Consider the following 15,849-nt stretch of genomic DNA (forward strand, 5'->3'; position numbering starts at 1 on the left):
TATTATAGAAAAACCGTTCACCCTGGAAACTTAAAATTTGGCACAATTCAACCTCAAATGTTCATCAATAACCTCAAAAAGTTTCATTTCTCAATTCCTAATCATTTTGGAGATACAAATTCTTTATGACATTCATTTTCAAAAAACGTCAAATTGAGATCGGTGATTTAAACATTTTATTATAGAAAAAGCGTTCAACCTGGAGACTTAAAATTTGGCACAAACCAACCTCAAATATTCATCGATAACCTCAAAACATTTCATTTCTCAATTCCTAATCATTTTGGAGATACAAATTCTTTATGACATTCATTTTCAAAAAACGTCAAATTGAGATCGGCGATTTAAACATTTTATTATAGAAAAACCGCTCAACTTGGAAACTTAAAATTTGGTACAACCCAACCTCAAATGTTCATCAATAACCTCAAAAAGTTTCATTTCTCAATTCCTAATCATTTTGGAGATACAAATGTTTTATGACTTTCATTTTCAAAAAACGTCAAATTGAGATAGTCGATTTAAACATTTTATTATAGAATAACCGTTCAACCTGGAAACTTAAAATTTGGCACAATTCAACCTCAAATATTCACCAATAACCTCAAAAAGTTTCATTTCTCAATTCCTAATCATTTTGGAGATACAAATTCTTTATGACATTCATTTTCAAAAAACGTCAAATTGAGATCGGCGATTTAAACATTTTATTATAGAAAAACCGTTCAACTCAGAAACTTAGAATTTGGCACAATCCAACCTCAAATATTCATGAATAACCTCAAAAAGTTTCATTTCTCAATTCCTAATCATTTTGGAGAAACAAATTCTTTAAGACATTTATTATCAAAAAACGTCAAATTGAGATCGGTGATTTAAAACATTTTATTATAGAAAAACCGTTCACCCTGGAAACTTAAAATTTGGTACAACCCAACGTCAAATGTTCATCAATAATCTTAAAAAGTTTCATTTCTCAATTCCTAATCATTTTGGAGATACAAATTCTTTAAGACATTTATTATCAAAAAACGTCAAATTGAGAACGGCGATTTAAACATTTCATTATAGAAAAACCGTTCAACTTGGAAAGTTTAAATTTGGCACAACCCAACCTCAAATATACATCAATAACCTCAAAAAGTTTCATTTCTCAAATCCTAATCGTTTTGGAGATACAAATTTTCTATGGCATTCATTTTCAAAAAACGACAAATTGAAATTTGAGATTAAAAACTTTGTTATAAAAAAGCCGTTCAACTTCCAAACTTGAAATTTGGCACAACCCAATCTCAAATGTTCATCAATAACCTCAAAAAGTTTCATTTCTCAATTCCTAATCATTTTGGAGATACAAATTCTTTATGACATTCATTTTTAGAAAACGTCAAATTGAGATCGGCGATTTAAACATTTTATTATAGAAAAACCGTTCAACTTGGAAACTTAAATTTTGGCACAATTCAACCTCAAATATTCATCAATAACCTCAAAAAGTTTCATTTCTCAATTCCTAATCATTTTGGAGATAAAAATTCTTTATGACATTCATTTCCAAAAAACGTCAAATTGAGATCGGCGATTTAAACATTTTATTATAGAAAAACCGTTCAACTTGGAAACTTCAAATTTGGCACAACCCAACCTCAAATATTCATCTTTAACTTTAATAAGTTTCATTTCTCAATTCCTAATGATTTTATCGAAAAAAGCTTTTTTATGACATTCGTTTTCAAAAAACGTCAAATTGAGAGAGGCGAGAAAGTAAAAATTACAAAAATAAAATAATGAACAAGAATATAAATAATAATATGTAAAAGAGATTAATCATCATATTTAGAAACAATATTTATAAATATAAATAATTAATTAAAATTTAAAAAAGTACACATAGGCAACCAACATTACATAGTGTCAATTTTAGTTGTCGCCCAATAACAAACATTAATTAAATTAATTATAATTTAAATCCAATCAAATTAAAAATAACTTTTTACGTCAAAACGTAAAGGTTAAAGGTCTTTAATATCATTGTTATTCCCAAGATTATCATGTTTTTAACCTCAAGTACAAAAAAAAATAGGTTAACTCATCACAACAATAGCTGTCACTTTGACGTTTTAACTTGAATTGTACACAATCCAAAAATAACTTTTTAAAGATTTTCGTTGCGGTCGTCGTCACCTTAATAATCGCGGTTAATCCTCGAGTTCGCATCGAAAATAAATCGTGAGGAAAACGTGAAGTGTTTTATCTTTTATGAGATAACATATGCGAACGGTCGGAGGCTGAAAAGATCAGCTGTTTCTTCTCAATGTGGTGTTTACAACGATAATTTTACTTTCGTTTATTAGTAAGGCGTTTTTAGAATGGCCCAAGAGGTCCCAACTTTATATACATTGGCTGTACAAGCTGCTGTTAATGATTGCTCAAATTGTAAGTTTTGCAAAAAAGCTTTTCGAGAGCTTCCTGATAATGCCCTATTTGATTTTTATGAAAGGGTGAGTTTATTTGTTGTTATTTGTTTATAAGGGGGTTAATTTTTTGTTTTTTTTTAAGATGTTTGTGGAGAAGAGGCTTTGTATTCTTGTCAACGAGTTTAATAATTTGGATATACTCCAACGAATGTTAAGGATGAGACATAAAAGGAGGAGTTTATTGAAAAATTTTCAAATGTTAATAGATCACTGTCCTGGAATGATCAATAATATTGTTACATGTTACCAAAAATTAGCATCTGGGTTAGCAAAAGACTCCCTTTTTGATCGAGTTAAATGTATCCAATTTGGATTGAGGGTGGGGACGTTTTTTAAAGAAGGGGGATGGTTTTTTGGATCTCTTTATGTGTTAAACATCGTCGATGAACTTTGCAAATCAACAGAAAAATCAACTAACATCTCTTTGTTGTTATTAAATTGTTTGTACATGTAAAAATCCCACATTTTCCAATCAATTTGTTGATATTATAGTTTGTTTTTTGTAGAAGACTCTATGTTGAAAGTTATTATTCTTTAACAAACACTCAATCTACTTTTGATGAGATCATGGGTATTTTGGAGGATTTAAAATCGAGTAATAACTTACCAAATTTAGCTGGAATGTATGGAGTTTTTGCAGCTATGTATTTTCAGAAAAGCGAGTATGATCAGGCTTATATTTGGTCGAGAAAAGCAGTCCAAAATTTAAATAAAGATGTCCCAAAACGGTAAATATCAAACTTAACCTCAAATAATAAACGTCAAAATTTTAATGTCAAAAATTTAACCTCAAATAATTAATTAACATCAAAAACTTAACCTCAAAATCCTGTTCTAGAGATTAGTGAATAAATAGTAAATTTAATTTGCCCTGTGGAAAGATATAGAGTTGTATATAACTTTGAATATAGATTGGTTGAATTTAAAAATGAGTTCATAAGGCGGGATACTGTTACAATATTGAGTCACACAATTAAGAATATATTATATCTTTATTGAGTATTAACTCTTTGGAGTTCTTTTAAATTGAATACACACATGAGTTGCTTTTATGTACATCTTAACAGCGTTGCCAACCTATGCCCACCAAATGTTAGTAGAATCGAAAGGTTTAAATACAAAGTCAGAAAATGTTGTTTGGTAAAAGTTAATAAATGAATCTATATAGGAATGAATTATAGATGGGTCAATATCAAGTAAAATATGAAAATTTTATGAATTCGTTGCTCCTTCAAGTTATTAAAGGTAACCCTTAGGAATCGGAGCATGCTATAAGAGAACTTTTATAACAAAAATTGTAGCAAATTTTATTCTTAACAATATTGCTCTCTTGCACTTTTGCTCTTAGATACGTCAATATCGAGATAGATACAAAAATATGAAAATTTGATGAATTTATTGCTTTTTCAAGTTATTAAGAATCGGAGCTTGATATAAGAAAACTTTTATAACAAAAATTGTAGCACATTTTATTGTTAACAATATTGCTTTCTTACACTTTTACTCTTAGATGCGTCAATATCGAGATAGATACGATAATATGAAAATGTTATGAATTTGTTGCTGCTTCAAGTTATTAAAGGTAACACTTGAAAATCGGAGCTTGCTATAAGAAAATTTTTATAACAAAAATTGTTGCAAATTTTATTGTTAACAATATTGCTCTCTTGTACTTTTGCTCTTATTGTTAGATGCGTCAATATCGAGATAGATACAAAAATATGAAAATTTGATGAATTTATTGCTGTTTCAAGTTATTAAAGGTAACACTTGAGAATCGGAGCTTGCTATAAGAAAAATTTTATAACAAAAATTATTGCAAATTTTATTGTTAACAATATTGCTCTCTTGCACTTTTGCTCTTAGATACGTCAATATCGAGATAGATACGAAAATATGAAAATTTTATGAATTTGTTGCACTTTCAAGCTATTAAAGGTAACACTTGAGAATCGGAGCTTGCTATAAGAAAACTTATATAACAAAAATTGTAGCAAATTTTATTGTTAACAATATTGCTCTCTTGTACTTTTGCTCTTAGATGCGTCAATATCGAGATAGATACAAAAATATGAAAATTTGATGAATTTATTTCTTTTTCAACTTATTAAAGGTAATACTTGGGAATCGGAGCATACTATAGGAAATCTTTTATAACAAAAATTGTTGCAAATTTTATTGTTAACAATATTGTTCTCTTGCACTTTTGCTCTTAGATACATCAATATCGAGATAGATACGAAAATGTGAAAATTTGATAAATCTGTAGCTTTTTTAAGTTATTAAAGGAAACTCTTTAGAATCGAAGCTTGCTATAAGAAAACTTTTATAACAAAAATTGATGCAAATTTTATTGTTAACAATATTGCTCTCTTGCACTTTTGCTCTGAGATACGTCAATATCAAGATAGATACGAAAATATGAAAATTTTATGAATTTATTGCTTTTTCAAGTTATTAAAGGTAACACTTGGGAATGGGAGCTTGCTATAAAAAAACTTTTATAACAAGAATTGTAGCAAATTTTATTGTTAACAATATTGCTCTCTTGTACTTTTGCTTTTAGATACGTCAATATCGAGATAGATACGAAAATATGAAAATTTTATGAATTTGTTGCGCGTTCATGTTATTAAAGGTAACACTTTAAAATCGGAGCTTGCTACAAGAAAACTTTTATACCAAAAGTTGTAGCAAATTTTATTCTTAACAATATTGCTCTCTTGCACTTTTGCTCTTAGATGCGTCAATATCGAGATAGATACGAAAATATGAAAATTTGATGAATTCTTTGCTTTTTCAAGTTATTAAAGGTAACACTTGAGAATCGGAGCTTGCTATAAGAAAAATTTTATAACAAAAATTATTGCAAATTTTATTATTAACAATATTGCTCTCTTGCACTTTTGCTCTTAGATACGTCAATATCGAGATAGATACGAAAATATGAAAATTTTATGAATTTGTTGCACTTTCAAGCTATTAAAGGTAACACTTGAGAATCGGAGCTTGCTATAAGAAAACTTATATAACAAAAATTGTAGCAAATTTTATTGTTAACAATATTGCTCTCTTGTACTTTTGCTCTTAGATGCGTCAATATCGAGATAGATACGAAAATATGAAAATTTGATGAATTCTTTGCTTTTTCAAGTTATTAAAGGTAACACTTGAGAATCGGAACTTGCTATAAGAAAACTTTTATAACAAAAATTGTTACAAATTTTATTGTTAACAATATTGCTCTCTTGTACTTTTACTCTTAGATACGTCAATATCGAGATAGATACGAAAATGTGAAAATTTGATGAATTTATTGCTTTTTCAAGTTATTAAAGGTAACACTTGGGAATCGGAGCTTGCTATAAGAAAACTTTTATAACAAAAATTGTTACAAATTTTATTATTAAGAATATTGTTCTCTTACACTTTTGCTCTTAGATACGTCAATATCGAGATAGATACGAAAATGTGTAAATTTGATGAATTTATTGCTTTTTCAAGTTATTAAAGGTAACACTTGGGAATCGGAGCTTGCTATAAGAAAACTTTTATAACAAGAATTGTTGCAAATTTTATTGTTAACAATATTGCTCTCTTGCACTTTTGCTCTGAGGTGCGTCAATATCTATTTTCGCAATATTTATTAGGTTTACTTATGATGCCTATTGTATGTACCAATGATCTGGCAACATTGCTCGAGCGATATTGCCATATCGTTGGTATATACTTTTATGCAATATAAGTAGGCTATTCCCATAAGGTACAATTTTTGTCGCAATTGTTTTGATTTTAAGTACGATGTGTTTCATAATACTTTGTTAAAATTTTGAAAATCGGTAGATTAAATGGTATATCGGTACATTATCTTCTATATCGGTAGAGCTATCGATAAATCGGTAGGGTTGGCAACGCTGCATCTTTATGACCCCTATCAAGTCTCAACCTTTTTGAACGAATTGCCCACTTTATTAGGTCCGCTTTATTTATCGCCCCCTATACTTATTGAATAAAAATTGAGTATAATTCAAGAATCATCATGTCGCTTAAAAACCGACAATTCTTATTTAATCGAAAAAATCAAAAAAAAAAGTGCGGAAAATTGTAAAACTTACCAAAAAATCACTTGATTTAACTTATTGGTTCCTGAGTGCTAGACACTGTAGCCTTTAAGAACAGTGTTTAACGTTCTGGAAGCAATAGGTATTATTTTAAAAACAGCATCTAATCTTTTCCAAGTAAGTTGTGGTCTGTTTCTGCAATATCTAACATTTTAGAAGCAGTAGGTAACTTTTTGAAATAGTGTTTCTTCTTTCCAAGCAGTTTTTAGTATTTTTCTAGCAGTATTTAATCTTCTGATAGCAATAATTAGTTTTTGCCAACAGTATCTAGCTTTCTACAAGCAATTAGTAGTCTTTTCAACAATATTTAGCATTCTGAAAGTAGTTAATAGTCTTTTCGAAACAGTATTTTGTCTTTCTAAGTAGATGATAGTTTCTCCCAGCAATATTTAGTCTTCTCCAAGCAGGTCTTAATCTTTTCTAGTAGTATATAGCACTCTGAAAGGAGTAAGTAGTCTTATGGAAGCAGTATCTCGTCTTTCCAATCAATTTGTAGTTGTTTTTAAGCAGTAGGTACGTTTTTTGGAGAGCACATCTCTTCTTTCCAAGTAGTTATTAGTCTTTTCCAGCAGTATCTAACATTCTGGAAGCAGTAGGTACCTTTTTGGAAAGCATATCTCTTTTCGAAACAATTATTAAAGTCTTTCAAAGCAATCAATAGTCTTGGAAGCAGTATTCCGCCTATCCAAGTTGGTCAAAACCTTTTCCTACAGTGTTTAGCGTCCTGGAAGCAATAGGTATTATTTTGAAAACAGTATCTAATCTTTTCCAAGTAAGTTGTAGTCTTTTTCTGCAATATCTAGAATTTTAGAAGCAGAAAATAACTTTTTGAAATAGTATTTCTTCTTTCCAAGCAGTTTTTAGTCTTTTTTTAGCAATATTTAATCTTCTGATAGCAATAATTAGTCTTTTGCCAACAGTATCTAGCTTTCTACAAGCAATTAGTAGTTTTCCAACAATATTTAGCATTCTGAAAGTAGTTAATAGTCTTTTCGAAACAGTATTTTGTCTTTCTAAGCAGATAATAGTTTCTCCCAGCAATATTTAGTCTTCTCCAAACAGGTCCTAATCTTTTCTAGCAGTATATAATTCTCTAAAAGCAGTAAGTAGTCTTATGGAAGTAGTATCTCGTCTTTCCAATCAGTTTGTAGTTGTTTGTTAGCACCATCTAGTCTTCTACAAGCATATTGTAATCTTTTCCACCAGTATCTAGCATTTTGGAAGCAGTAGGTACGTTTTTTGGAGAGCATATCTCTTCTTTCCAAGTAGTTATTAGTCTTTTCCAGCAGTATCTAACATTCTGGAAGCAGTAGGTAGCTTTTTGGAAAGCATATCTCTTTTCCAAACAATTATTAAAGTCTTTCAAAGCAATAAGTAGTCTTGGAAGCAGTATTCCGCCTGTCCAAGTAGGTCAAAACCTTTAAGAACAGTGTTTGACGTTCTGGAAGCAATAGGTATTATTTTAAAAACAGCATCTAATCTTTTCCAAGTAAGTTGTGGTCTTTTTCTGCAATATCTAGCATTTTAGAAGCAGTAGGTAACTTTTTGAGATAGTGTTTCTTCTTTCCAAGCAGTTTTTAGTATTTTTCTAGCAGTATTTAATCTTCTGATAGCAATAATTAGTCTTTTGCCAACAGTATCTAGCTTTCTACAAGTAATTAGTAGTCTTTTCAACAATATTTAGCATTCTGAAAGTAGTTAATAGTCTTTTCGAAACAGTATTTTGTCTTTCCAAGCCGATAATAGTTTCTCCCAGCAATATTTAGTCTTCCCCAAGAATGTCCTAATCTTTTCTAGTGGTATATACCGCTCTGAAAGCAGTAAGTAGTCTTATGGAAGCAGTATTTCGTGTTTCCAATCAGTTTGTAGTTGTTTGTTAGCACTATTTAGTCTTCTATAAGCAGATTTTAATCTTTTCTACCAGTATCTAGCATTTTCGAAGCAGTAGGTACCTTTTTGGAAAGCATATCTCTTTTCCATACAATTATTAAAGTCTTTCAAAGTAATAAGTAGTCTTGGAAGCAGTATTCCGCCTGTCCAAGTAGGTCAAAACCTTTAAGAACAGTGTTTAACGTTCTGGAAGCAATAGGTATTATTTTAAAAACAGCATCTAATCTTTTCCAAGTAAGTTGTGGTCTTTTTCTGCAATATCTAGCATTTTAGAAGCAGTAGATAACTTTTGAAATAGTATTTCCTTTTTCCAAGCAGTTTTTAGTCTTTTTCTAGCAGTATTTAATCTTCTGATAGCAATAATTAGACTTTTGCCAACAGTATCTAGCTTTCTACAAGCAATTAGTATTTTTTCCCACAATATTTAGCATTCTGAAAGTAGTTAATAGTCTCTTCGAAGCAGTATTTTGTTTTTCCAAGCAGATAATAGTTTCTCCTAGCAATATTTAGTCTTTTCCAAACAGGTCCTAACCTTTTCTAGTAGTACAGTCAGTTCCAAAAATCATCGTACACCATCGTACACCAACGGTTTTTATATGATTTCTAAAGTAGGATCATAAATAAAAATTTTTTTTCTTTAAATAGTTATAATTTTATTCAATTTAAACAGATTTATAAGTGAAAAAACTCTGAAACTGAAGAAAATAGCAAAATAAATTAATAATTCTTCAAAATTCTTCCATTGCAACCTCACAAAATTAATTGTACAGTTTCAAATGTTGCATGAATGATGAAATCTGCGTAGTACTAGTACTTCGTAGGTCCTCCATTCGCTTTTAGTACAACTTTCAATCTTCTCGGCATTGATTGCACAATGCCTTCAGTATAAGAAATCGGAATTTTTTCTATTCTGCTTGCAATGCAACTTTAACGATTCTTTACTACCAAAGTTGTGTTTTCTAATTGCTTTTTCTTAATAATTCCACAGGTGTTCTATGGGGCTAATATCTGGTGACTGTGGTGGAGAATGTAGGCACATTATATAAAAGCCATTCGCGTCCTACATGTGCTGTATGTTTTCGGTCTTGATCCTGTTGGAAGATCCAACTGTTTCCAAGGCCCAATTTTATAACATTTTGTTTTAAATTGGCCGTTAAAATATTTAAATATTGCCATTTGTCCATTATATTATCGATAAAAATTAAACTCCCGACTCCAGAAGCAGCCATAGACCCCCACAGCATAACACATCCACCCCATGCTTAACTGTTGGTAGAAGATTTTTTAAATCTAGCGCTGTACCGGCTTTCCTCCAGGTTTTACCTCTACCATCACATCCAAAAATGTTGTATTTTGATTCGTCTGTAAACATCACCCTTTTCCAAAAATTGATATCTTTTTCTTGCATTTTTATAAATTCAATACGTTTCTTTCTATTAACGACGCTAATGTAGGGTTTCTTTCGCGGTACTCGTCCGGCAGATCGCAAAACTCTTCTCACAGTTTCTGCACATACAGTTTTATTAACTTGATTTTGAAAGTTTGTGCTATTTTTGGGGCTCTTGTCCGAAGATTACGATAACTTCTTCTTTATGCTTCGTTCATCTGAGGGAGTTAGCAATTTTATACGTGGTGTATTTTCAATATTTCCGGTATCTACAAATTTATTAATTATGTACTGAATAGTAGAAGCATTTTTGTTAAGTTTTTTTAGCTATTTGACGTATAGAACGACCCTCCTTATGCAATTTTATGACAATGTTTCTAACTTCTACGCCTATTTCCGTTCTTCGGGGTGGCATGGCATTTGTTTATGTATACGGAGTATAACGATTACTGGTAGGTTAGATAAGGTTTGCCGCACGGGAAATCACCGATAATTAACAAAGACATGGGTTTTTTGGAAGAATTTTAAAGAATTATTAATTTATTTTATAATATGTATTTTAAATTGAAAGTGTTTTTTCTTTATAAATGCGTTCAAATAAAATAATTATAACTGTGATAAATAAATTAACTCCTATATACGATTGGTGTACGATGAGTTTTGGGACTGACTGTATTTAATTCTCTGAAAGCAGTAAGTAGTCTTATGGAAGCAGTATCTCGTCTTTCCAATCAGTTTGTAGTTGTTTGTTAGCACCATTTAGTCTTCTACAAGCAGATTGTAATCTTTTCCACCAGTATCTAGCATTTGGGAAACAGTAGGTACCTTTTTTGGAGAGCATATCTCTTCTTTCCAAGTAGTTATTAGTCTTTTCCAGCAGTATCTAACATTCTGGAAGCAGTAGGTAACTTTTTGGAAAGCATATCTCTTTTTCAAACAATTATTCAAGTCTTTGAAAGAAATAAGTATTCTTGGAAGCAGTATTCCGCCTGTCCAAATAGGTCAAAACCTTTAAGAACAGTGTTTAACGTTCTGAAAGCAATAGGTATTATTTTAAAAACAGCATCTAATCTTTTCCAAGTAAGTTGTGGTCTTTTTCTGCAATATCTAGCATTTTAGAAGCAGTAGGTAACTTTTTGATATAGTGTTTCTTCTTTCCAAGCAGTTTTTAGTATTTTTCTAGCAGTATTTAATCTTCTGATAGCAATAATTAGTCTTTTGCCAACAGTATCTGGCTTTCTACAAGCAATTAGTAGTCTTTCCAACAATATTTTGCATTCTGAAAGTAGTTAATAGTCTTTTCGAAACAGTATTTTGTCTTTCCAAGCAGATGATAGTTTCTCCCAGCAATATTTAGTCTTCTCCAAGCAGGTCCTAATCTTTTCTAGTAGTATATAGCGCTCTGAAAGTAGTAAGTAGTCTTATGGAAGCAGTATCTCGTCTTTCCAATCAGTTTGTAGTTTTTTTGGTAGCACTATCTAGTTTTCTACAAGCAGATTGTAATCTTTTCCAGCAGTATCTAACATTCTGGAAGCAGTAGGTAGCTTTTTGGAAAGCATATCTCTTTTCTAAATAATTATTAAAGTTTTTCAAAGCAATAAGTAGTCTTGGAAGCAGTATTCCGCCTGTCCAAGTAGGTCAAAACCTTTAAGAACAGTGTTTGACGTTCTGGAAGCAATAGGTAGTATTTTAAAAACAGCATCTAATCTTTTCCAAGTAAGTTGTGGTCTTTTTCTGTAATATCTAGCATTTTAGAAGCAGTAGATAACTTTTTGAAATAGTATTTCCTCTTTCCAAGCAGTTTTTAGTCTTTTGCTAACAGTATCTAGCTTTCTACAAGCAATTAGTAGTCTTTCCAACAATATTTAGCATTCTGAAAATAGTTAATAGTCTTTTGGAAACAGTATTTTGTTTTTCCAATCAGTTTTTAATTGTTTTGGAAAGCATATCTCATCTTTCCAAGTAGTTATTAGTCTTTTCCGGCAGTATCTAACATTCTAGAAACAGTAGGTAGCCTTTTGTAAGTTGTGGTCTTTTTCTACAACATCTACCATTTTAGAAGCAGTAGGCAACTTTAGCAATAATTAGTCTTTTGCCAACACGATGTTTCTTGAATTATATCAAACATAATAAGAATAAAATCCTTTAAATCCATATTCATGCCTTTTCTGGATTCATTTGTGAATTTTTATTAATCCAACCCCATCACCACAGGGCAAAGTAATAGCAAAATAGCAACAGATAATGAGTTACTGGAATAATACTGTTAACAAAGAGACTGGAGAAGAAGAACTAATGCTCATCAATTAACCTCAAAGTTAATTTTTTTTTTCTATTTTTAGAGTAATAATCGATATTTTACGTTTTGCTTCAAAATCGTGTATTGTAAAGCGCCAATTACGCCAAGCTGAATTGTTAATAAAACAAGCGATGAGTTTATCGAGTAAAATGTTTGAAATCGATGGTCATCCTCGTCACTCCGACGTCCTAATGGACTACGGTTTTTATTTATTAAACTCTGATTGTATAACAGCGAGTGTAACTCATTATCGTAAAGCGTTAAACATTAGAAAAGAAATCTTTGAAAAAAACAATATTTTAGTAGCAATAGCTTACGATGATTTATCTTACGCCCAATACGTTTACGAATACAGCTCTGGAAACTTTTACAACCCCCGAGATAACGTTGAAAGAGCAATTCGAATCATGGAAAAATTATTACCAAACGATCACATCTTGTTGGCTTCAGCCAAAAAGGTGAAAGCGTTAATTTTAGAGGAGATTGCGTTGGATATGCGACAATCAAACAGTTACGGACATCAAAGGGAATATTTAGCCGAAGCCGAAGAATTACATAAATCGGCGTTAGAAATTTGGCAAAAATCTTTCGGTGAATACAACGTTCAAACTGCTAAACATTACGGGAATTTAGGCCGATTGTATCAAACGATGATGTTATTTCAAGAAGCCGAAGAAATGCATTTAAAAGCGATCGAAATTAAAGAGAAATTATTAGGTCCGGATGATTTCGAGGTCGGTTTAAGCATCGGTCATTTAGCTTCGTTATATAATTATCACATGAAACGATATTCCGATGCGGAAAAATTATATTTACGTTCGATAAATATTAGTTTGAATTTATTTGGGCCAACTTATTCGGGTTTAGAATACGATTATAGAGGAATTATACACGTTTATACAGAACTAGAAGACTACGATAATATGGCGAAATATTCGGCGTTGATGTTGAGGTGGAGCGAGTATCGAAAGGATGGAGAAATAATTAGTTATCCCGATGTACCTGATGAACTGGATGATTTGATAAAGGGTTTCTTTAATTTGGAAATTGAACATTCTGAGGAAAAAAACGAAATAAGATTAAATCTTAATTAATCGATTAGTTTTGCGCTTATACATATTATTGTTTTATTATTTGGCATTTATTTTCATTTGTATTTGTTAATTATCTTTATTATTAATAAGGTGTATTAAAAAAATATTTAAAATGTTTGTATTATTTTTAGAACATGCCCCAACAACTACAGTGTGTTAATTAAATATCGTATCCGATGTCATCATTGCAAGTATGCAACCAATGTCACAGTATACGCGATTTCCGTATTACATTGTGATATTGGTTGCATACTTGCAATGATGACGAGGGGTACGATAATTAATTAACACAGTATTCTTTTGCATGTCACTGTACAACCACGTTCTAGCACCCATAGACTCATAGCACAGAATAAGGTGCTCATTGCAACCAAGCAAAAAATAAAAACAAAACAATCGTTGTTTAGTCTTTGAGCTAAACGGACGCTTTATAATTTTTTGTCCAAAACGACGCACATAGGGGTATTTCAGCATTAAGCCAAAAGTGAATCTCACAAAATTGGAAAAACCTTCTTAAATCTACTGCCTGTGTCCTTTCTTGTATGTATGTATGGATTGGGGAGTGCATGCAAAACCGCACGCCACACTTAGGCCCCATTGGGCCCCTTGTGCATCCTCCCATTACACACTCTGGTCACATCAACCAGCCTAAGGATTTACCAAAGGCTAGGACAGCTCCTAGAGGTGCATTCCTGATGTCATCTGTGGTTGGCCATTCCTCCCCGAAGGTCCTCATTCTGAGGTCGGTCAGAGAGGGGCAATCACACAAGATGTGTTTAACCGTCTCGTCATCCTGTTCACAGGCTCGACAGAGAGGAGAGTCAGCAAGCTTCATGTTTTGAAGGTGCTTATTTACTTTACAGTGTCCCGTGAGGAGACCTGTGGCAGTGCGAAGGGCACTTTTACCGAGCCCTACGAAGAACTGGGCTGTTGCGGCTGAAGAATATTTTAACAATTCCTTAGCGAGATGACAGCACGGGGTACGGTCCCACCCGTTTAGAAATTTGTTATGGGTAATGTGCTTTATTAACTCGATATGAGTGGCTAAGGAGGGGGTAATTATCGGCTCGGGTGCACAGGGCGCTCTACCGGCAGCACGTTTGGCTAGCCTGTCCGCGTGGTTGTTACCCTTGGAGCCGGAATGCCCTTTAATCCACTGAATTCTGACACAATGCAGTCAGCAGCAAGTTTAATAGTAGTTAGTTTCGCTTGTATGACGGTGGTGCTGGACCCTAAAGGTTCTGAGAGGCGAATCAGGGGATCGTGAGAGAATACCCCCGCGCCTGCACCATTTCGTCCTTTTGAACCATCAGTGTAGATCTTTAAAGTTCTTTGTACATCTACAACTGTGGGACTGATATGGGTGAGGTACTTCCTTGAGAAAACATATTTTGCTGGTCTGTGATCAGTCTTACACTCGAGTAGGGGTGTGTCTAACACTGCTTCTCTCCAGACTGTTGAACTGCTGCCAGCGTCCTCATCCTTCATAGTTCCTACTGATTGTAGTCGTTTCATGGTTACCAACGCCACTTCCTGGATATGTAGGTTGAGTGGTGGTAAATTTGACGTGATTTCCATGGCCGCTGTGGGGGTTGATCGCAGCGCACCTGTAACATACAGACACGCGAGTCTCTGTATTCTATTAAGGGCAGTGGTGGCGGTAGACTTAGAAGTTCTAGTCCACCATACCACCGCACCGTAAGTTAGCATTGGTCGAACAACGGCGGTGTAGATCCACAGGGCTATCTTGGGAGACAGACCCCAAGTCCTCCCGACAGCCCTCCGGCACTGGCCGAAGGCGACACAAGCTTTATTAACTCTATTGTCTAGGTGGGATTTCCACGTTAGGTTACTGTCTATTATTAAGCCCAAATACTTGACTTCTGTAGACAGTTTAAGTGGAATTTTAGCGAGCGTTGGCAGTCTAGGATTGCCAATGTTGCGCTTGCGTGTAAAAAGAACCATCTCTGTCTTTTTGGGATTGACGGAAAGGCATTGTTTATTACATCAGTTCTCAATTAGATTGAGTGCTTCCTGCATCCTGTCGAGGAGTACATTAACGTACTTGCCTCTTATGAGGATTGTCAGGTCATCTGCGTAGCCAACGGTTTTAAAACAGGCTAGATTTAGGCGTTTCATGAGGCTATCGAGGGTGAGATTCCACAAAAGTGGAGAAAGTACTCCCCCTTGCGGACAGCCTCTAGTAACAGCCCCTTGAAGAGTGGCCTGGCCAGCTCTTAATTTGACGACCCTATGTCTTAGAGTGCTCTCAATCCAGCCGCACAGGGCCAGAGGAACGTTATGCTCTAGCAAGGCGTCGTTAATTCCGGAGAAGGTAGTTTTATCAAAAGCTCCTTCCACGTCAATAAAAACCCCGAGGGCGGACTCCTTGTGGTCCAGCGCACCACCGACGAAACTGATCACTGAGTGAAGAGCCGTCAGCGTGGACTTTCCCTGGGTGTAAGCATGTTGATTAGAGTCTAGTGGCCTGCTGCGCAGACAAGAGTCTCTAATGTAACGGTCGCAAAGCCTCTCCAACGTTTTCAATAGAAAGGAGGAGAGGCTAATTGGTCTATAGGAC

General features: G+C 33.2%; 1 protein-coding gene across 1 annotated transcript; it reads left to right on the forward strand.

The window, feature by feature from the left end:
* Positions 1-2,084: 2,084 nt before the first annotated feature.
* LOC111421708 (Protein interacting with APP tail-1) lies at positions 2,085-13,381 on the forward strand. Its single transcript, XM_023054887.2, has 5 exons — positions 2,085-2,316; positions 2,369-2,501; positions 2,560-2,927; positions 2,984-3,205; positions 12,218-13,381. Exons 2-5 carry the CDS (start codon positions 2,370-2,372, stop codon positions 13,266-13,268), a joined length of 1,773 nt encoding a protein of 590 aa, XP_022910655.1. The 5' UTR covers positions 2,085-2,316; position 2,369; the 3' UTR covers positions 13,269-13,381.
* Positions 13,382-15,849: the final 2,468 nt, after the last annotated feature.

This window comes from Onthophagus taurus, chromosome 5 (genome assembly GCF_036711975.1).
Source record: "Onthophagus taurus isolate NC chromosome 5, IU_Otau_3.0, whole genome shotgun sequence".
Lineage (NCBI taxonomy): Eukaryota > Metazoa > Arthropoda > Insecta > Coleoptera > Scarabaeidae > Onthophagus > Onthophagus taurus.